Below are 23,091 nucleotides of genomic sequence, written 5' to 3'. Positions count from 1 at the left end.
TTTGTCATAAGGTAAGTTTCCATAAAAGTTTTGTAAACATGATAAAATACACAAACCACATTAAAATTCCCCATAAGATTCCCTCATATTTGTTAAGTAATTTCAATGCCTCCAGAGAAAAATAATACTCAAATGTGATATTTAAGTCTTTTCTCCTTTCCTTATTATCATTCTTATTTACTGTTTCCTTTACCTTGATCAGCTACTTTTTGTTTTGCTTCTTCTATTCGTTTAAGTTCATGTTGTTTTGCTTCCAAGAGTTGTTTTTCTTCTTTTAAAGGATCATATTTTATTTCTACAGGAAGCATGAAAAAGAATATGTAATTACCTTAAGTGTAATCACTCTAAAATATATCCTTGAAAATAATCACTAATTCAAAGTCTGCAATTTCAGAGTAAAAACCAATTTAATGTGAATTTCCAGATGCTAATTTAAATATAAAAGTATCTCAAAAAATTCACCAAAAGTATTTTGAATTATCAAATATTAATATTTTTTTCCACCCACAAATAAAAGTACTTTAAGTTATAATGTTTAAAATTTCACTTACTAGAAGAAGGCACTATGAGTAAATAAATGTCTCCCAGGACAGCTTCAACTGGTTGAGTATACAGGTTTTTCCACGGAATTATAAGATTAAGATTACCTATATGATTTTTAGAAAAAGGACAAAAAATAATAATATTCATTCAACCACATTTACTGCCAGCCTATTTTCTGTTAGACATTAGAAGAAATAAAGTGACAAGCTGAGTCATTTTACAGAAAGCTATTTTACAACAACAAACAACAAGCCTTTGTTGAGATGATTTGAAATTATGTCTATTAGTACTGTTGGAAAATCTACTAAATGATATTCTAAAAATTTACCAGTTTCTCTTTATGGCAATCTGCACCACAAACATTAGTATTCTTCTGCAATTAACCAACAACCCTTGATATTATAATCCTGATTTCCCCAATTCTTGCTTCAAATCACTATAAGTATTTTTATTACACTTTCAAAAGGCAGACTATAAAATTGAAGAATGTATTTTTCATATATACAGGCTATATATACATATACATAATTGTGTTTGTATTCGCAGATTTCTATGGTAATAAAGATCGTGGACAAGATTAGAAAATCATTCAAACTAATGAAAATGTTTTACTACAATCTATTAGGAAAGTATTTTTTAAAGCATTAGATTTCTTGAACTAAAAAACACGATGTAAGGTATTCATTATACTGATTCTATTCTTGTGAATTTAGAAAATTTCCATAATAGAGGTGAGGAGGAGGGGATGAAAAAAAGCAAATTTCCATAATAGTTTTAAAATACTTTAAAATTTTTTAGAAAGCACGAGTCAATTCATTTAGAAATAGTTGCCATAATTGGCAAGGGAGCGATTAACAACACAATGGCTACATTAACTAATTAGTAATTGGGGAAGGGAAAAAAAAATTAACATAGATATATCTCATTACATAACCTCAAAATTCCGTATTTAAAAAAATCCAAATTGAGAAAAAGATTTCATCTCACAGTCAATACAGAGAAAAAGAACCAAACTATGATTTCTAAAAGACAGATGACTTTCTAAGTTTAAAAATCAGAGATAATGACCATTTCAAGTTTGTGTATGGTCCAAAATATAACCAGAATGAACACATTAGAAAAAATAATTGTGACAAATCTGATACAATTTATAAATGTATCAGGTAGACTGCTTACACACATACACATACATTAGGTTGCTGAAGTGGAGTGGGGTGGGAGGGGTGGGGTGGCTGGGTGATGGACATTGGGGAGGGTATGTGCTATGGTGAACGCTGTGAATTGTGATGAATCACAGACCTGTACCCCTGAAACAAATAACACATTATATGTTAATAAAAATTAATGAAACAAATCCAAAAAAGCAAATAAACAAAAGAACAGAGAACAGTGACAAAACAGCATTAAGTAATCAAAGAAACACACACGAAGTTAATAATGTACCATTTTCACCAGTAAATCTTGAAACAAAAAAGTTCTTTCCTCAGTAAAGTACAGACTTATAGAAAGTTTGTAAAATACAAAAAATATAAACAAAGGCAATTCCAAAAATCCTCCACATAAATATAGCTTTTAAAATATGTATGTATTTATACTTGCTATATACGTAATTTTGCACGCTAAATGAGGGAACTTTGAAAGATCAGTAAGATTAACAACACCCAATAACAGCAGGAGGAAGGGCGCCTGGGTGGCTTAGTCAGTTCAGTGTCTGACTCTTGATTTAGCTCAGGTGATGATCTCAAGGTCATAGGATCAAGCCCCTCCGGACTCTGCATTCAACAGGGAGTCTGCTTAAAGATTCTCTCTCTCTTCCTGCCCCTCCCCAACTCATTATCTCTCCTCTCTCTCTCAAATAAATAAAATCTTAAAAAAAAATAGCAAGGGGAAAATATGTTCCTATAAAAGTAGTTGTAATGCTATACTGCTCATTTGGAAGTGTATACTTCACTCACTCAACAAATTGTGTCCCTACTATTTGCCAGGTATTGTACTAAGTGGTGAGAATAAAAATTGAACCTACTTAAACTTACTGTCTAGTAGAAGAAAAAAATGGTACTAAAGAATGACAGGTGCTAGGACAGAGGTATGCAAACAACCTCAGAAACTAACTTTCTGACTCATCCCTAGCCACACTGTCTGGATGATGGAGACCTGACTTTTTAGACCATATACCCATGATAAATCAGAATATAGCAATAACTAGTCAGAAACCTAAGAAACCGAGATAGTTATGCTATTTAACACACTGGCCCTCAATTAACTCATTTTTAACACCTAACAAGATGCATAATTTCAGTTTTTAAACAAGGGATATATGGACCACATGGTATTTTTAAGTTACACAACTAAGTTCTACCCAGATGAGAACACATGATATTCAATACTTAGAAACATAAAAAATATCACATTAAAGAGATACTAAGCATATAATTCTTACTCTATGTCCAGCAAGAAGGACATTCAAATAATAAGCACAGCTTACCTATATGACCAACTTTAACTTTAAATGGTACATCCAGTTGACTCTACGAAAATATCATATATAAAATATTAGTACATATACAGGCCAACAAAACAGAGAACTTTTTCTTCCCAAAATTATTTAAAGGGTTTAAGTTAACTCACACCTTGTCTTTACCTTCAACACCTATTTAAATTTATAGATACGTAATTGTAATATTCTCAAATCCACAAAATTCAGGGAGACTGATCATTTTTAAACAGATAGGGGAAAAGTAATACAGACCACCTAAGTTACCCATATCGAAGTCACACTGCCTTTATGTTGTACTGGGGCGGGGGGGGGGGGGGTGAATTTCACTGTCAGTGTGTCCTCACAGGGAGGTTAAAACTCCATTTTGCAAAAAATATCCTCAAAAAAATTTCTCCCCATCCAACAGGAAAAAGGACAACTTTTTCAGTAAGTGGTTCTGAGAAAACTCGATATCCACACACAAATGAATGAAGTTAGACCCTTACCTTATATATAAAAATGAACTCAAAATCGATGTAAGACCTAAACATAAGAACCAAAGCTACAAAACCCTTAGAAGAAAATATATAGTAAAATCTTGACATCAGATCTGGCAATGATTTCTTGGTTATCATACCAAAGACATGAGCAATAAAAGAACAAAACAGATGAAATTTCACCAAGATTAAAAACATTAGTACATCAAAGGACACAGTCAACAGAGGCATAAGGCAACACAAAGAATGGGGGTAAGTTTTGCAAATCATAATCTGATAAGGGAAAATATTAAGAATACTTAAAGAATTACAATTCAAACAAAAACATGATTTAAAAAATCAGCAATTTTCGATAGACATATCCAAAGAACATATAAAAATGGCCAAAAAGCACATAATACGATGCTCAATCTCACTAGTCATGAGGGAAATGCTAAGAAAAACCAAAATGAGATACCACTTTATATCTATTAAGACAGGTATTATCAAAAAACAAAAAATAGTGCCTGGCTGGGTAAGTTAGTAGAGCATGTGACTCTTGATCTTGGGGTCATGAATTTGAGCCCCACATTGGGGAGATTACCCTTAAATTTTTTTTAAAAAAGAACATTAAAAAGTAATTGTTAGCAAAGATGTGGAGAAACGGGATACTCCATGTGTTGGTGATGGGAATATAAAATGGTTCAGCTACCATGGAAAACAGAGTGACAGTTCTTGAAAAGGCTAAACATAAAACTACCATAAAATCCAGCAATTCCACTAAGAGGCATTTACCCGCAGGGACTGAATATAGGTAACTGAACAGACGTGTTACTGCCAATGTTACAGCAACATTATTCACAAGAGCCAAAAGGCAGAAAAAACTGGAGTATCCATCAATGTATGAATGGATAAACAAAATGTTGCTTATAGATACAGTGGAATATTATGCAGCCACAAAAAGAAGTAATGTTCTGATACAAACGACATGGACAAACCTTAAAGAAATTATGCTAAGTGAAATATGTTGAACAGCGAATGGCAAACATAGCATGATTCCATTTATATGAGCTACATGGAATAGGCAAATTCAGAGTCAGAAAGTAGATTAGAGGCTAACAGGATCTACATGGAACAGGAATGGGGACTTATTTCTTAATGGTTATAGGGTTCCCTTTGACCTAAGGGAAAAGTTACAGAAGATACTGGTTGATAGCTGTACAACATCATAAATGTAATTAATATCACTGAATTCTTGGGTAAAAAAATGATTACCACAGTATTAAAAAAACAAAACTTGAGAACTATTAGAAAGATCAATTAACCATTTAAAATCATATAGAAAGAAAAGAATTAGGAATATTTTTAAACAGGGAAAATTACAAGTTTGTGGTTTTAAGGAGATGAAAAGTCCACTTTGTAAAATCCACATTTTGCAAAAATTATTTTCAAAAAGTTTTCTCTAAGCTTGAATAATTTAAGATGATAAAGTAAATCAAGAGGTCTACCTATTTATAAATGCTCTGACATTACACATTTTTTACACTCAAAACCTACCAAAGGGATGCCTGGGGGCTCAATCAGTTAAGTGTCTGACTCTTGATTTCAGCTCAGGTCACAATCTCAGAGTCATGGGAATGAGCCATGCGTCAGGCTACCCACTCAGCAGGGAATCTGCTGGAGATTCTCTCTCCCTCTCCCTCTCCCCCTCCCCACCTTACACTCTCTAAAATAAATAGAGCCTAAGAGGAAAAAAAACAAAAACAAAAACCTACCAGAGCGTTTTCTTTAATTTCAAGATTCTTCAAGGCCACAGCTCCTAAAAAAAGATTTAAAAAGTAAAATTAAAATATTAAAATATTTTTCATTTTAAAAAGGCATACTTCATCCTTAAATGTTATAAATGAAAGAAAAATTAAAAATAATGTGCATAACAGAAAACAAAATAATCTGTAATCTTATTAGCTCACCCTCATTCTTCAACTTAGTCTAAGATTGTATGTTTATCCATATTTTTTTAAAGTGGGTTATGAGATGTCCTTGTTCTTTTTTTAAGATTTTTTTATTTATCTGACAGAGACAGAGACAGCGAGAGAGGGAACACAAGCAGGTGGAGTGGGACAGGGAGAGGCAAGCTTCCCACTGAGCAGGGAGCCCAACGCGGGGCTTGATCCCAGGACCTTAATGGTTATAGCCCACTGTAATGTAAACAAATATTTTAATCAGAATTATACAGATAACAGGACTCTAGTAAAGCTGCATAAAATACAAATATGCTAAAAAAAAAAAAAAAGAACTGTATTTAAATATACTTGCAATGAACAAGTGGAAATTTGTAAGATCCAGTATCAGTGAGCTTGTACATATATATATATATATATTCCCCCATCTGAAATGCAAAGAGAAAAGTAAAAGAAAAAACAACAATGTCCACGAACTGTAGGACAACTGTAAAAGCTGTAACATATGCATAAGAGGAATACCAAAAGGAAAAACAGAGAAGAAATAAATATTTGAAGTAGTAATGATTGAGAAATTTCCAAAATTAATGATAAAAACACCAAACCACAGATCCAGAAAACTAAGAGAACACAAGGCAGGGAAATAAAAAAATCTACAACTAAGCATATCATAACCAAACTACAGAAAATCAAAAACAAAAACAAAACAATAAAACACTTGAATATGATCCAGAAATACCTCTTCTGGGCATAGGGCAAAAAAAAAAAAACTAGGATGTTGAAAAGATTATCTGCACTCCAATGTTTATTGTAGCATTATTCACAATAGCCAAGGTATGGAAACAATCTAACTGTCCATCAACAGATGAATGGATAAAGATATGATATTGATATAAATGCACATAATGGAAATTATTCAGCCATGAGAAAGAACGAAATCCTGCCATTTATGACAACACTGATGGACTTAAAGGGCATTATGCTTAGACACAGAAAGACAAATACGATATGGTATTGTTTATATGTAATATCTAAACAGCCTGAACTCTCAGAAACAGAGAGTAGAATCCTGGTTACCAGGGGCTAGGATGTGGGGGAACTGGGGAAATTATGTTAAAAGATACAAACTTGCAACTAGGAGATGATTAAGTTCTGGAGATCTAATGCACACCACAGTGCATTATAATCAACAATACTGTACTATTTATTTCAAAGTTGCAAAGACACTAGATCTTCAATGTTCACACCACAAAAAAGAAATGATGATTATGTGACAGGATAGAGATGTTAGTGAAGCTACCATCATAATCATACTGCAATATATAACTGTAGCAAATCAATAATGTTGTGCACCTTAATCTTATACAATGTTTTATGTAAATTAGGCCAACAAAAAAAAAATCTTGGAAAAAAGCAGAGAAAACACACACATTCCCCGACAAAGGTACAAGGAATAACTGAATTAAAAAATTCACCAGCGAACATCCAAAGCAGACTCCAACAGACAAAAGAATGAATTAACAAACTTGAAAATAGGTCATCTGAAAATGTAGTGATGGCCAAAAAAAAAAAAGTGAACCGAGGGAAACAGACTTATGAGACATAAGTATGCATTATGGATCAATGGATCAATATGCATTATGAGAGTCCCAAAAGGAGGAAAGACAGAGGCAGAGAGCTTAGTTGAAGAAGTAACATCCAAAATTTTCCCAAATTTGAGGAAAGATACGTATACAGAAATCCAAGAATCTCAACCAAGAAACATGATCATCAACAGTATTAAAAGCAAAAGCGATTTGACATCTACACAGGATCTTCAAAAAGACTATCAGTGGATTTCTCAGCAGAAACCTTACAGAAAATGATATATTTATAGTGGTGAAAGGAGGGGAAAAAAAAAAAGTCAACCAAGAACATTATATTCAACAAAGTATTATATCTACTTCAAAAATTAGGAAAAAAATTTTTAAGATACTCTCAGATAAACAAAAGCTGAGGGACTTCATTAACAGATCTATCTTACAAGAAATCTTAAACAGAGTCCTTCCAGTTGAAAAGAAAGGATGCTGGGCATGGGGCACCTAGGTGGCTCAGTCAGTTGAGTGTCTGACTCTTGGTTTCAGCTCAGGTCCCAATCTCATGGGTCATGGGATGAGCCCAATATTGGGCTCTGTGCTCAGTGGGGAATCTGCTTGAAGATTCTCTCCCTCTGCCCCTCCCCCCACTCATGTGCATGCACATGCTCTATCTCAAATAAATAATCTTAAAAAAAAAAAAAAGGATGCTAGGCAGTAACTCGAAGCTATATGAAAATATAAAGTTCTCCAGGAAAGGCAAGTGCATGGACAATATGAAAACTACTATAATTTTACTTTGTAACTCCATTTTTTATTCTCTATTTTTGAAATTTAAATTAAATTCAACTCTTTCATTTAAAAAACAAAAGAACTTAAGAATTGTAAGTCTATGTTAATAGGTACATAATGTATAAAAATGTCATCTGTTACATCAATAACAAAGTTGGGAAGGCAAGCTGTAAAAGAGTAACGTTATTGTATGGGATTAAAGTTGGTATCAGTTTAAGATACGTTCTTATACGTTAAGGTATTATATGTAATTCCTACAGAACTACAAAAAAAATATCTACAGAATATACAAAAAGGAAATAAGGAAATCAAAAAGGGTCACACAAAAAAAAAAATGAACACAAAGGAACAAAGTTAAAACATGAAACAGTTATAAGACATGCAGAAATTAACAAAATGAAAATAGTAAGCCTTTCCTATCAGTAATTACTTTAAATGTAAACAGTTCAAGAAGATATGGTGTATATATATATGTGTGTGTGTCTATATGCATATAAACATATATATACACATATACAATGAAACATTACTCAGCCATAAAACTGAATGAAATCTTGCCATTTGCAAGACATGGATGGAGCTAGGGAATAGTATACTAAGCAAGTAAGTCAGAGAAAGACAAATACCATATGATTTCACTCGTGTGGAATTTAAACAAAACAGATGAAAACAGGGGTAAAAAATAAATAAAAAAAAAAAACTGAGCAAACCACAAAACAGACTATTAACTATAGAGAACAATCTGAGAGTTACTGCAGGGGAGGTGGGCAGAAGGATGGGTTAAATAGGTGGTGGGGATAAAGGAGGGCACTTGTGACGAGCACTGGGTGTTGCATATAAGTGATGAATCATTAAATTCTACACCTAACACTAGCATTACACTCTATGTGAACTGGAATTTAAATAAAAATTTGAAAAGAAATAAATGTAAACAGTTTAAACTCCCCATTCAAAAGACACAGGCAGAATGTACTTAAAACCAAACAAAACATGATGCCCCTACAGCTCTAAGAACATAGTTAAAATTTAAGTGCAAAAATGGCAAAAGATTTCCCATGCAAATAATAAGAGACCAGATATGGCTATACACATATTAGACAAAACAGACTGTAAGTCAAAAGCCATTATAAGAGATGAAGAGGGACATCATATAATAATAAAAGTGTCAATTCACTAATTATAAACATAGCATGCCAATTGTAAACATATATTCACCAAACACCAGAGCACAATATGAAGCAAATATTGACAGATAAGAAGAAACAGCTCTACAATAATGGTAGGAGGCTTTAGCACACAACTTCAATAATGGACAGAATCACCAGACAGAAGATTAAGAAGGAAACAAACTGAATTTTAAAAACATATATGAAACACTCTACTCAACAAGAGCAGAATACACAATTTTCTCAAGTGCTCATGAAACATTCTTCAGGACAGGTCATGTATTAGGCAAAAACAACAACAACAAAAATCTGAATTTTAAGAGATTGAAATTCTTAGAAGATATCACAAGAAAGAAGAAATCACAAGAAAAACTTTAAAACTTAAGAAAAACTAAAATGAAAGCACAACATACCAAAATTTATAGGCTGCAGCAAAGACAGTCTTGGGAAAACTTACAGCTGTAAGTGTTTACATTAAAAATTAATAGCCCAAATTAACACCTTAAATTTGTACCTTAAAGAAATAGAGATTAACTAAGCACAAAGCTACCAGAAAGAATAATAAAGTTTAGAACAGTGATAATTAAAATAGAGAACAGAAAACCCAATAGAGAAAACTGATGAGATCAAAAATTGGTTCCTCAAAAATCTTTAGCTAATAAACTAAGAGAAAGAAGAATTAAACAATTAAAATCAGGAATATTGGAAGGAATCATACTACTGATTTTACATAGAAAAGATTTTAAGAAAGTACTATGAACTGTACATCAACAAACTGGATACCCTAGATGAAATGGATAAATTCCTAGAAAAACATACCCTACTACTAATGAATCATCAAGAAATGGATAATCTGAACAGACCTATAATATGTAAGGAGATTTACTCACTAATCAAAAACCTCCCAACAACAGAAGTCTAGGACAAGATGATTTCACTGGAGAATTCTACCAAACATTTGAGAACACCAATCCTCCTCAAACTTTTCCAAAAAAACTAAAGAGAAGGAAATACTTCCAAACTCAGTCTGTGAGGTCAGCATGAATCTGATACCAGAGACAAAGATGCTACAAGGAAATTACAGATCATTACCCCCAATGAATATTGGCAAAAAAAACCCTCAACAAAATACTAGCAAACAAAATTCAACAGCACATTAGAAGGATTATACACCACAACCCAATACTATTCCTGGAATGCAAGGATGGTTTCATATAAGAACATCAATGCAATACACCACATTAACAGACTGAAGGGGAGAAAAAAACCCACATCTCAATGAAAAAGCATTCAAAAAATTTCAATACCCTTTCATGACAAAAACCCTCAACATATTAGGAATAAAAGGAAACAACCCCAATATAACAAAGGCCACATATGAAAAGCCCACAATGAACATCACATTCAATGGTGAAAAATGAATCTTCTCATCAGCAACAAGATGAAGATGTACAGTTTTGCCACCTTCCTTCAACATCGTACTGAAAGTCCTAGCCAGAGCAATTAGACAAGAAATAAAAGGCATCCACGTTGGAAAGGAAGAAGTAAAATTCTCTATTCACCAACGATATAATCTTATATGAAGAAAACCCTAAATTTCCCATCAAAAAAAAGCATGTTAGAATAAATGATTTCAGCAATGTTGCCAGATACAAAATCAAAACACAAAAATCAGTTGTGCTTCTTTACACTAACAGTAAGTAGTCCAAAATAAAAATTAAACAATTCCATTTAAAATAGCATGGAAAATAACAAAACACTTAGGAATAAACTTAACCAAAGGGGTGAATGACTTCTACCTTCAAACTATAAAACACTGCTGAATGACATTAAAGGCACACATACATAACCAGGAAGACATCCATCCCATGTTCATAGCCTGCAAGACTTAATATTGTTAAGATGACAATACTACCCAAAGCAAACTACAGACTCAATGCAACCCACATTAAAGTCCCAATATTTTTTGCAGAAATAAAAAATCCATTTTTAAATTCATGTGGAATCACAAGGGATACCCCCATTGTTAAAACAATCTTTTTAGAAGGTGGGGGGTGGGGGGGAAGAAAACTGGAAGTCTCACTCTTCCTGATTTCAAAACTTAATACAAAAACATAGTAATCAAAACAGTGTAGCACCAGTATACAAACACATAGACCAATGGAAAAGAACAGGGAGCTGAGAAATAAATATTCACATATACAGGCAAATGAATTTGTTAAGGCTGCCAAGATCACTCAATTTGGAAATGTCACCAATAACACTGGAAAACGATATTCACATGCAAAAGATGAAGCTAGATTACCATACACCATATCCAAAAATTAACTGAAAGTAGATCAAAGACTCAAATTTCAGATCTAAAACTATAAAAATCTAAGAGGAAAACGTAAGTGAAAAATTCCCTGATAGTCAATTTGGCAATGATTTCTTTTGGATGGATATGACACAGAAAAGCACAGGCAACAACAACAAAAAGATGATCTAGACTTCATCAAAACTAAAAACTTTTATGCATCATAGGGCATTATCAACAGTGAAAAGGCAACAGTATTTGCAAATCACATACCTGATAAACGGTCAATATCCAGAATATATAAAGAATGCCTACAACTCTACTAAAAAAAAAAAAAAAATGCAACCCAATTAAAGGATGGCAAAGGTCTTCAAAAGACATTTTTCCAAAGACCTATAAATGGCCATTAACCAATGAGATGTTCAACAGGACTAATCATCAGAGAAATGCAAGTCAAAAAAAATGGAAATAGTACCTCACATCCATGAGGATGGCTACTACGAATAAAAGAGAAAATAACAAATGTTTCTGAGAATGTGGAGAAATTAGAACCTTTTGCACTGTCAGTGAAAATGTAAAATGGTACATCTGGAAAGTAGCATGACACTTCCTCAAAAAATTAAAAAGAAATACCCAGCAATTCCACTTGTGGGTATATACCAAAACATTTGAAAGCAAGGACTCAAAAATGTATTTGCACACTGATGTTTGTAGGGCTTGATTCACAATAGCCAAAAGGTGGAAGCAACCCATGTGTCTATTTACAGATGAATGGAGAAACAAAATGTGATATATACATAAAATATTGTTCAGCTTTAAAAGTGAATGAAATTCTGATACATGCTGTAACAGATGGACATTGAAGACATTACCCTAATACATGATATAAGCCAAACACAAAAGGACAAACATTATAGAATACCACTTATAGGAGGTACCTAGTAGAGTCAAATTCATAGAGATAGAAAATATAATAATAGGTGCCAGTAGCTGAAGGAAGGAGATATAGGTAGTTATTCCTCAACAGGTACAATGTTTCAGTTTTGCAAGATGAAAAGAGTTCTGGAGATGGATGGTGGAGATAGCTGCACAACAATATGGATACACTTAATGCCTCTGAACTGTACCCTAAAAAATGGCTAACATGAAAATAACTGACACCATAGAAATGCAAAGGATAAGAGAATATAATGAAAAATTATATGCCAACAAATTGGACAACTGAGAAGAAATCAATAAATTCCTAAAAACTACAATCTTCCAAACTAAATCAGAAATAGAAAATCTGAACAGACCTATGACTAGTAATGAAATTGAATCAGCAATCACAAACTCCCAACAAGCAAAAGTGTAGGACCAGATGGCTCCACAGGTAAATTCCACCAAACATTTAAAGAGTTAATAACCTATTCTCAAACTATTCCAAGAAACAGAATAGAAAGGAAAACTTCCAAATTCATTCCACAAGGCCAGCAACACCCTGACACTATAAAGAAATCCACAGCCAATATTACTGATGAACACCAATGCAGAAATCCTCAACAAAATACTAGCAAACCAAATCCAACAATACCTTAAAAAAATCACTGACCACAATTAAGCTATTCCAGGGATACAAGAGTGGTTTAATATTCACAAATCCATCAGTCTGATATATCACGTTAACAAGAGAAGGGATAAAAGCCCTATGATGATCTCAGTAAATGCAGGGAAAAAAACATTTCACAAAATGCAACACCCATTATCAGTAAAACAAAGATTTGGAGGGAACATACCTCAACATAATAAAGGCCATGTATGAAAAACCCGCAGCTAACAACATACTCACTGGTGAAAAACTAAGCTTCTCCTCAAAGATCAGGAACAAGACAAGGATGTCCACTCTTAACCACTTTATTCAACATAATAATGGAACTCCTAACTACAGGAATCAGATAAGGAAAAGAAATAAAAGGCATTCAAATTAGCAAGGAAGAAGTAATACTTGCAGAAGAAGTGATACTGTAAACAGAAAACCCGAAAAACTCCACCGAAAGAACTATTAGAACTGATAAATGAATTCAGTGAACTTGCAAGACACAAAATTAATATACAGAAATCTACTGAATTTCTATACACTAATAACAAAGTAACAGGAGAAATTAAGAAAACAATTCCTTTTACAATTGCACCAAAAAGAATAAAAGACCTGTACTCTGAAAACTATAAAAAAAAAAAAACCCAAAAACACTAATTCTAAAAGATATATGCACCGTTTATTGCAGCATTACTTACAGTAGCTAACAAATGGAAGCAACCCAAGTGTCCACCAACAGATGAATGGATATATACACCCCCACCCACATATACACACAGAATATTACTCAGCCATATAAAAGAATGAGACCCTGCCATTTGCGACAATATGGATGGACCTAGAGGATATCATGCTAAGTGAAATAGATCGGAGGAAGACAAAAACCATGATGTCACTTATATGTGGAATCTAAAAAACAAAACAAAGAAACAAAAAGCAGACTTTTAAATACAGATAACAAACTGGTGGCTGCCAGAGGAAAGGTAGGTGTGGGGGGGAGGGGCATGGGCAAGATAGGTAAAGGCAATTAAGTACAAAGTTCCAGTTATAAAATAAAGAAATCACAGAAATGAAAAGCACAGCACAGGGAATATAGTCAATAATGTTGCAGAAATGTTTGGTGACAGATGGTGACTATACTGAGGGTGAGCACGGGTAATGTACAGAATTGTTGAATCAATATGCTGTACACCCAAAAGTGAAAATACTGTTAAGATGATTAATTTTATGTTGTATTTTACCACAATATTTTTTAAGTGGTGATGTAAAAAATACTTTCTCAAACAAAAACTGATGGAATTTGTTGCTAGACCTCCCTTGCAAGAAATGCTAAAAGTAAACAAAAACAAAAAAAAAAGTAAGAAATGCTAAAAGTTTTCACAGAGAAGGAAAACAATGTAGGTCAGAAACTCCAGATCTACAAGATCTAAAGGGAATCTACAATTCCTTTTTATTAGAAAAGGAATAAAGGTAAAATTACGCCTTTTATTTTCCTCATTATTAATGATCTAATGGAACACTATTCAAAATAAAATAGCAACAGTGCATTGGGTAAGTATAGCTTATGGATAAGTGAAATGAATGACAGCAACGTTATAAGGAGCAAAAGGAATGGAATGGAAAACTCTTTATAATGTCCTTCCACTACTATGAAGCAATGTAGTTTTGATTGGACTTAGTTTTAAATGCATACTGTAATTCCAAGAACCCCCCCCCAAAAAAATTAAGGAAGTATAACTGATATGTTAGAAGAGGAGAAAAAATAAAATTATAGAAAATACTCAAAACCATAAGAGGCAGAAAAGGGGGAAGATTTTAAAAAGCAAAGACATACATGCGAGAAAAGAACTACAAATACAATAGATATCCACTAACCTAACTATATCAATAATCACTTCAAATATAAATGGTCTGAATATACCAATTAAAAGACAAAACTTGACACAGTGGATAAAACAAAACAAAACCCAACAATAAGATGTCCACAAGAAACCCACTCTAAATATAAAGGCATAGACAAACTAAAAATAAAGATATCTAGTTAAAATTTATAGAACATTTCTTACAAAATAGCAGAATACATATTCTTCTCAAGCTCACACAGAACATTCACCACAGTAAACCAAACTCTGGGCCATAAAACATACATTAACAAATTTAAGGGAATAAAAGTCATACAAAATCTGCTTTCATACAATGGAATTAAACTAGAAATCGATAACAAAAAGAAAGCTAGAAAGTCCCAAAATATCTGAAGATTTAATAAATGTTAACTTAAAATAACACATAGGCCAAAGAAGTCATCTCAAAGGGAACTGTAAAGTATCTTGAATCAAATTAAAGTAGTTTTCAAAATTGGACATGCAGCAAAATCAAGGCTTAGAAAGAAATTTACCACTGAATACATATATTTGAAAAGAAGAGGCACTTGGGTGGCTCAGTCATTCAAGGAACCAACTCTTGGTTTCAGCTCTGGTCGTGATCTCAGAGTTGTGAGATGAAGCCCCAACTCTGGCTCCGTGCTCAGCGCGTAGTCTGCTTGGGATTCTCTCTCCCTCTCCCTCTGCCCCTTCCCCTGCTCACACTTGCACATTCTCTCATGCGCACGCTCTCTCTCTCCAAATAAGATATATTTTTTAAAAAAAGCAAAAGATGAAAGATCGAAAATCAATAATCTAAGCTTCCACCTTAGGAATCTAGAAAAAGAGCAAATTAAATCCTAAGTAACCAGAAGAAAATAAGAATTAGAGCAGAAATCAGTGAAATTCAATAGAGAAAAATCAAGAGAAAAAACCAATGAAAGCAAAAGATGGTTCTCTGAAAAGATCGATAAAACTGGTAACTCTCTAGCCAGATTAGCTAAGAAAGAAAAAGACACAAATTACTAATATCACAAATGAAAAGAAGGGCCTTCATTACTGATCCAGTAGACATTAAAAGGATAATAAAGGAATACAAACATGTCCACAAGTTACAATTCCTATAAAGATATATTCCAGCAAAACTCACACAAGAAAAAAATATAAATAGGCCTGTATCTATTAAAGACATTGATTTAATAATTAATAATCTTTCAAAACTGAAAGCATAATGCCCAGATGGGTTTCACTAACATTCTACCAAACATGTAAGGAAAAAATGATACCAAGCCCCTACAATGTCTTCTAGGAAACAGAAGCATAGGGAACACTTCCTAATTCATTTATGGAGGTCAGCATTACCCAAACCAGATAAACGTGTTGCAAGGGCGGGGCTGTGTGTGTGTGTGTGTGTGTGTGTGTTAAAGACCACTACTTCTCAGTGAACACAGATGCAAAAATCCTCAACAAAATATCAAATTGAATCCAACAATGTATAATTATATACCAAGACCAAGTGGGATTTATTCTAGGTATGAAAGGCTCATTCAACATTCAAAAAAATCAGTAATGTAATCCATTACATCAACAGTCTGAAGAAGAGAAATCTTATATCAATAGACATAGACCATTTTATAAAACCTAACACACATTCTTGGAGGAAAGAAGAAGGAAAAAAAAAAAAAAAAAAACTTTCAGCAAACCAGGAATAGAGGTATGTATGGTAGAACAACAGCAAAATGAGAAAATTGGATGCCTCTGGATATGGGGCAAAAAAAACTTTTAAATGGGATGGATACTTCTCTTATGTTGATCATGATGACTGTCTCCCAAGAGGATACATATATCAAGATTAATCTAACTGTAGACTTTAAATATGTACATTTTACAATGTCAATTGTTATTTCAATAAAGCTATTAATACATAGTTAGTAGTACAATCTAGGTTGTAGGTATATGGACTGTAAAAACTTGAAACATTCTGTAGTTCTGAACACTTTCCATAATAAAATATTCCCTTTCAGCTCTAACATTCTATGAAAGTTTCTCAAAACGTAAAGCTAAAAATAATATTTAAGAAATTAGAATCAGCAATTAACACTAGACTTCAACAAACATTTGTTTGGCTCCCCCAGCATATTCCTATCACAGAAGGACTCCTTCAAATCAGGAATTGTGCCCTGAGTGGAAAGAGTTAAGATGCAGAGTAGTGGGGGGGGCCCTGGGCTTGCCTTGGCCTTTGAACACCTAGTTAAAGACCCAAACACTTCCCACTGCAAGCAAGGAAGAACTCTACAGAGGAGACGGACCTGTGGGAAAGGGCAGCCAAACAGAGCAGGAGAGTGCACACAGCGTACAACAGAAAACACTTCCTGAAGCACCAGGCCCTGGACAGTGTACCACCCCTTTTAAATACAGTATTACTCTCAGGAGCAGGAAACGTAACAAGCTTTCATAACATGCAAAAGACAGAAACTTAGCCAAAATGACAAGATGGAGGAATTCTCCCCAAAAGAAAGATCAAGAAGAAACCACAGCCAGGGACTTGCTCAAAATAGATACAAGCAATACATCTGAACAAGAACTTAGAACAACAGTCATAAGAAAACTAGCCAGGCTTGAAAAAAGCACAGAGGACACCAGAGAAACCCTTGCTGCAGAAAGAGAAGACCTAAAAACTAGTCAGGCCAAAATAAAAAATGCTGTAACTGAGATGCAAAACCGACTGGATGGAATCACAATGAGAATGGAAGAAGCAAAAAAAAACAAATAAGGATATGGAAGATAAAATTATGGAAAATAATGAAGCTGAAGAGGGAAAGGAATTGTGTCCTGAGTCTTCATCTTCCTACAAAGCCCCTGGGGTATACTGGGGGTAGGCAATAGGAAGCCACTGCACATTAAAGTCTACTATAAAGAGAAAACTGGGAGAGCAACATTTCAAAAACAAAATATCCTAGGTAAAAAAAGCAAAACCAAGAAATCCAAGTTTCTAATGTTATATAACAATGTCGGGTGTAACAGCCACCACCAAAACAAACAAAAACAAACAACAAAACCCTGCAAATTTAGGAGTTTTATAATTTTAAAGAAAACAAGAAAGAAAGAGATGAAAGACCACAGAAGGAAGAGCTATAAAGTACAGGTATTCCTTGCATTACAAATGATAATTCTAACACACTGCTTCTGCCACTGAATTTCTAATACTTTTGCCCTGAAAGTACTCTAAAAATGCACCTAGCTGTGCATCACAATCCTCTATCATTTGTTTAAAAAAAAAAAAAAAAGATTTTGGTGTACTGCTTCACATAAATGAATTATAATCTCTGGACAGTTCAGAAATCTGTATCTGTAACAAGCACATATGGCTGATTCTGATGCTAGATCTTGAAGGAAACATGAAATTCTAGATTGCTTAGAAAAGTTGGAAGATGAATCTCAGAACTGCCTATGAAGTACTACTACCTCCCTAAGTAGGTGACATATAAAAAGGGTGGAGAATTATAAATAGCAGTGCATAAAAAGTATACCAACATCAAAATTCACCAAGAGTATGAGATAAAGTTCAAGGCTTCTTTCCCCCTCACAAAATAGATTCTTCCTGCACTCAGCCTACTTCCTGTAGGGCCCACTATAATAGGACTGTTCTGCTACATTACACAGATTTTTTTTAGGAACTCCTCATTCATATATAACAATGTTTCCAAGGAAAAATTGATTCTAATTTCCAAAAAATCATCTCAGAAACAAATTTTCAGAGCACTACCAATTACCAGGTTTGAAAACATCCATGTGAACTCCTGAATACTAATTAACACTATTAATTATGCTAACAGCGAAATCAGCTGATTATTACAGACACCTAGCAAAAGCATATATTTAAAACCAATAGGTCCTTCTAACATTAGACCATAAAAATATTAAGTCTTTAACAATTTTCCCAAGCAGCATCTAGTTTCTATTATTGAAATTTTCCAATATTTTTAAGTTTATCAAAATTACTGCTTTTTAAATTCTCAAAAGGATTTTTAAGCACTAAAAGCTATTATCTGAAGCTTCACTTATCAATATATAACCAACTTCTATACATAAAACACTGATATGTTCTTTTAAAAAATTTCATAAACACCATAGAGGGATGATACTACCTGATTTCAAGACTTACTATAAAGCTAGAGTTATCAAGACAACTGTGGTACTGTTGAAAGAATGGACACACATAGTATCGAAACAGATTACAATCCAAAAATAAACCCATACAATATAAAGTCCAATTTTTTACGAAAATGCAAAAATAATTCAATGGAGAAAGGATATTCCTTTCAGCAAATAGTGCTGCAACAATTGGACATTTGCATCCACATGCAAACAAATGAACATCAACCTTCAATCTATACCACACTTTATACAAAAATGGATCAGAAATCTAAATATAAAATTATAAAACTTCTACAAGAAAACATGGGAGAAAATCTTTGTGACTTCAGGGAAGGCAGATTTCATAGATACACCAAAGCATGACTCATGAAAAGTTTCTGCTAAAGTGGACTTGATCAAAATTTAAAACTTCTGCTTTACAAAAGACAGAACTGGAATAGAAGAAAAGATTTTCAAATCACCTATCTGACAAAGGACTCATACCCATAATATGTAAAGAACTTTCAACACTTAACAATAAGAAAATAACTTCAATAAAGAGTTTGTAAAAAGTCAGAGTTACCATATGACTCAGCAATTCTACCCCAGGCATACACCCAAGAAAATTTAGAACATATGCCCACAAAAAAACCCAAAAAACCAAAAAAAACAAAAAAAACCTTGTATATATGAATGTTCATAGCAGCATTACTCATAAAAGCCAAAAAGTAGGAATAATTGAAATGACCATCACCTGATGAATGGATAAACAAAATGTGATCTATTCATACAATGGAATATTGCTCAGTCATAAAAAGAAATGATACAGGCTACAACATGAAGCTAAAAAAAATAATTTTAAGAAGCCAGAAACAAAAGGCCACCTACGTTGCATGACTGCATATAAAAGAAATGCCCAGAACTGGTGAATCCACAGAGACATAAAGTAGATTAGTAGTTGCTGGAGGTGGGGTCCAGGGGATCAGGAGAGAATTTAAGCGACTGCTAATGGGTATGGATATGAGGTTTACTTGGGGGTGTTGAAAATGTTCTGAAATTGGTGATAGTTGCATAATTTTGTGACTACATGAAAAAACAACTGTACATTTTAGAAGGGTAAATTCAAGAGGAAAAGTACAGCAGATGGAATGCAGTAAATACTGTGATAATGCTGTAAGACAACAGATGGTGACAACATTTATCATGGTGAGCATTTCATAACCTTCAGAATTGTTTAATCACTGTTATACACCTAAAACTAACAATTGTATGTGAACTACATTAATAAATAACGTTTTTAAAAGGGTGAACTTAATGGTATGTAAGTTAAATCTCAATAGAAAAATTTAAAGTAAGCAGAAGATTTGAACAGACACTTCACCAATGGAACTATACAAACAGTAAAAAGAACAGGAAAAGATGCTCAACATCTTTAATCACTAAGGGTATGCAAATTAAAACTACCAATACTTTAGAACTATATACCTGTTAGAATATGGCTAAAAAAAAGTTTTTTAAATGACAATACCAAATGCTAGTAAAGGTGTAGAGCAACTATGCACTCATACAATGCTGCTGAGATAGCAAAATGGTAAAGCCGCTTTGAAAAGAGCTCCACAGTTTCACAGAAATCAAATGGTCATTTACCATAAGACCTCGCAATCCCACTCTTAGGTATTAATTAACCCAAGGGAGATAATTTATGTTCACACAAAAACCTGTACATGAATGTTTATTAACAGCTCTATTCATAATGGCCAGAAGGGGAAACCATCAGACCAACATTTATAACACATCCACACAAAAAATAACCACTCAAAAATATAGGAATGAAAAAAATATATACACATAGGAATGAAATACTGATGCATACAACACATGGGTGACTCTCAAATTCATTTTACATAAGAAGTGAAAGGAGTGAAATTAAGTAAAAGCAGTCAGACCCCCAAAAGCTATCCACCATATACTTCCATTTATATGGCACTCTAGAAAAGACAAAAAACTCTAAGGATGGAAATAGATCAGTGGTTGCCAGGAGATATGGGGGCTGGAAAGGGTGGACTGAAAAGGGGAAGCAGAGGGAATTTTGGCACCCTAATGGAACTTTTTGGTATCATGATTGTGATAGTGGATACATTCCTTGACATTGCACTTGTCAAGAAAGACAGAACCGTACATCACAAGAGTGAATTTTACTGTATACAAATTTTAAATAAATTCACCCATGAATCACACTCTACACAAACCTCCGCCTTGAACGCAGAAGCAATCCTCCACTGCAGATCAAAGCACACTACAAAATGTTTTCAAGGTTCCTTCTGAGGTGTGTGAAGACAAATTGTATTATTTTTACTCCGCAAATGAGAAGCAGAATAAAACAATCTTCAAGTTTCTGATACAGGTCAGAGATGCAGAGCTAGCCCCCATGTCCCTAGTTCTTGCAGTCTGACTCTATCATGGTACTAGATACCAACAGCAGTTAACAAGAGGTTATCTCTATCAAACTAATTATCTACTCACACTCTTTCATAAAGGAGAAAAATCAAGATAAACGAGTATCTTAGAAGAGGGCTGAAAGTGTGTGCATATTAACAGTTAAGTCCAAAAAAAAAAAAATAATAACCCTAACTCTGGCCTAGGAGCTTCCCTTCGTACGCAAAAGGAATCCAATCTACAGGTGCTTAAAATAAAGAAGGGCAGAATACAGCTGGAAGCACTAATAATGACGCTCCAAATAAGGAAGCGCACCAGAGCACAGGGATACAAAGTTTCGGTCCTTCATCTAACCAACCTAAGGGCACGTTTCACCCCCGTCTTTTATAGGTCTGAGACGTTGCACAACGCACCTAGTTTCTTAAAAAAAAAAAAAAAAAAAAATCACTCTGACCCACAAAATCCCAAACGTGACACGCTCCTTGGTCAGGCTGTGAACGGAAAATAGCCAGCCAACCATTTGAGTTGATTGGGCACATGAGTTTCGCTTTCTGTTATCAGCACAAGCCAGGCCAGCAACCCGAATCCAGCCCGGGTGGCCAGAAAGGGGAGCCGAGCAGACACCACGGTTTAGCCACACGCCCGGGCTGGGGAAGGAGGAAAGGAAGAGGGCGTCTTCGGTCGCCGGCGCCTTGCCTTCACGTGCGAAGCAACGTGCGCCACTCCGTGGGCTCTCCCGAGCCTTCGTCATAACCCCAGGGGGTACAGCATGACAGGGATGGGACCAAGCCAGGGGGCATCTCGTGGCCTCCCCTACGCCCCGCACACCTGAGCCGGGCAGAGAAGGTCGCCTGGGCGCGATCCGCCCCCCATGCCCTCGGAGTCCGTCGTGGGTCCCCTCAGCCGCCCGGCTCGGAAAAGGGGGACTTTTCATCCCGCACCCCCGACCCCAACCCCAAACCCCTCCCGCCAGAATACAAACAACTTGAGGGCAGAGGCCCTGGAACCGCCGCCTGGCTTTACGTAATTTAACCCCGAGGCAGGCGGCGGCAGGTGGTGGCGCCGGGCGAGCGAGGGGCCCGAGGCCCCGAGAAAGCAAAGCCGGGCTCCGGTAACCAGGGCCCGGGAGGAAAACGAGATAAGAGGGGTGGTGGCGGTCTCGTTACCTCCCCAGATGCCCAGGGTGAGCTGGGACGTGTCCAGGTTCACCACATAGTCCCCCAAGAACCGGTTCAACACGTCCACGACCACCGACTCGAACACCATTTTCCTCAGCAGCGGTGGACACGGCAGCCGCCCCCCCCGCGGTCCTTCCTCCAGCGCCTGACCTCCCGCGCCCTCCCTCGAGACCGCTCGGTTCACCGGCTCCCGGGCGGCTCCGACTATATCTGCCCGGACGCCGGACACGCAGCCCCGCCGCGAGCCCTGCGAGGGGCGGAGGCGGCCGATCCCTCCGCGCGTGCGCAGGGCGGCCTCCAGGGCGGGGGCAAAGCACGGCGCCGACCCGGGCGCGCCTGCGGGAGAGGAGCAAGGGCGGCTGAGCGGCCGCTTCTCTGACGCCTGCCCCTTCTGTGCAGAACCCGCCTCTTTTTACTCGTTGGCCCCGCCTCCTCCCCGTCACCAGGCAACGGGAGAAACGAAGGGAGCCGCCAGTTTTTTCCCCGACCCCCGCCCTCACCCGCCGCACGGTGTCCGGACCGGCGGCGGGGGCGGGGATGGGGGCGGGGCCGGGCGCGGCGGTTACACCTGCCAGGGAACGCCCGTCGCTCCACAGTGGAGGCGGCCCCGCACGCGGACCA

The 23,091-nt window shown here is 35.7% G+C and overlaps 1 protein-coding gene across 4 annotated transcripts in view; it reads right to left on the bottom strand.

Moving 5' to 3' along the window:
* VPS13A (vacuolar protein sorting 13 homolog A) overlaps positions 1–22,712 on the bottom strand; it is a 269,920-nt gene extending 247,208 nt beyond the window's left edge. For all 4 annotated transcript variants that reach the window (XM_021689382.1, XM_044920643.1, XM_021689383.1 and 1 more), the window contains exons 1-5: positions 22,459–22,712; positions 5,271–5,314; positions 3,029–3,071; positions 552–647; positions 194–295 (exon numbers count right to left, since the gene is read on the bottom strand). In XM_021689382.1, the coding sequence (XP_021545057.1) occupies positions 194–295; positions 552–647; positions 3,029–3,071; positions 5,271–5,314; positions 22,459–22,558 (385 nt within the window). In that variant the 5' untranslated portion in view covers positions 22,559–22,712. The remainder of the gene's footprint in view (positions 1–193; positions 296–551; positions 648–3,028; positions 3,072–5,270; positions 5,315–22,458) is intronic.
* Between the last annotated feature and the right edge of the window lie 379 nt (positions 22,713–23,091).

The sequence above is a fragment of the Neomonachus schauinslandi genome, chromosome 13 (assembly GCF_002201575.2).
Source record: "Neomonachus schauinslandi chromosome 13, ASM220157v2, whole genome shotgun sequence".
Classification (NCBI taxonomy): domain Eukaryota; kingdom Metazoa; phylum Chordata; class Mammalia; order Carnivora; family Phocidae; genus Neomonachus; species Neomonachus schauinslandi.
The sequence above is the reverse complement of the archived record's forward strand: the minus strand, read 5'-3'. Positions and strand labels throughout refer to the sequence as shown.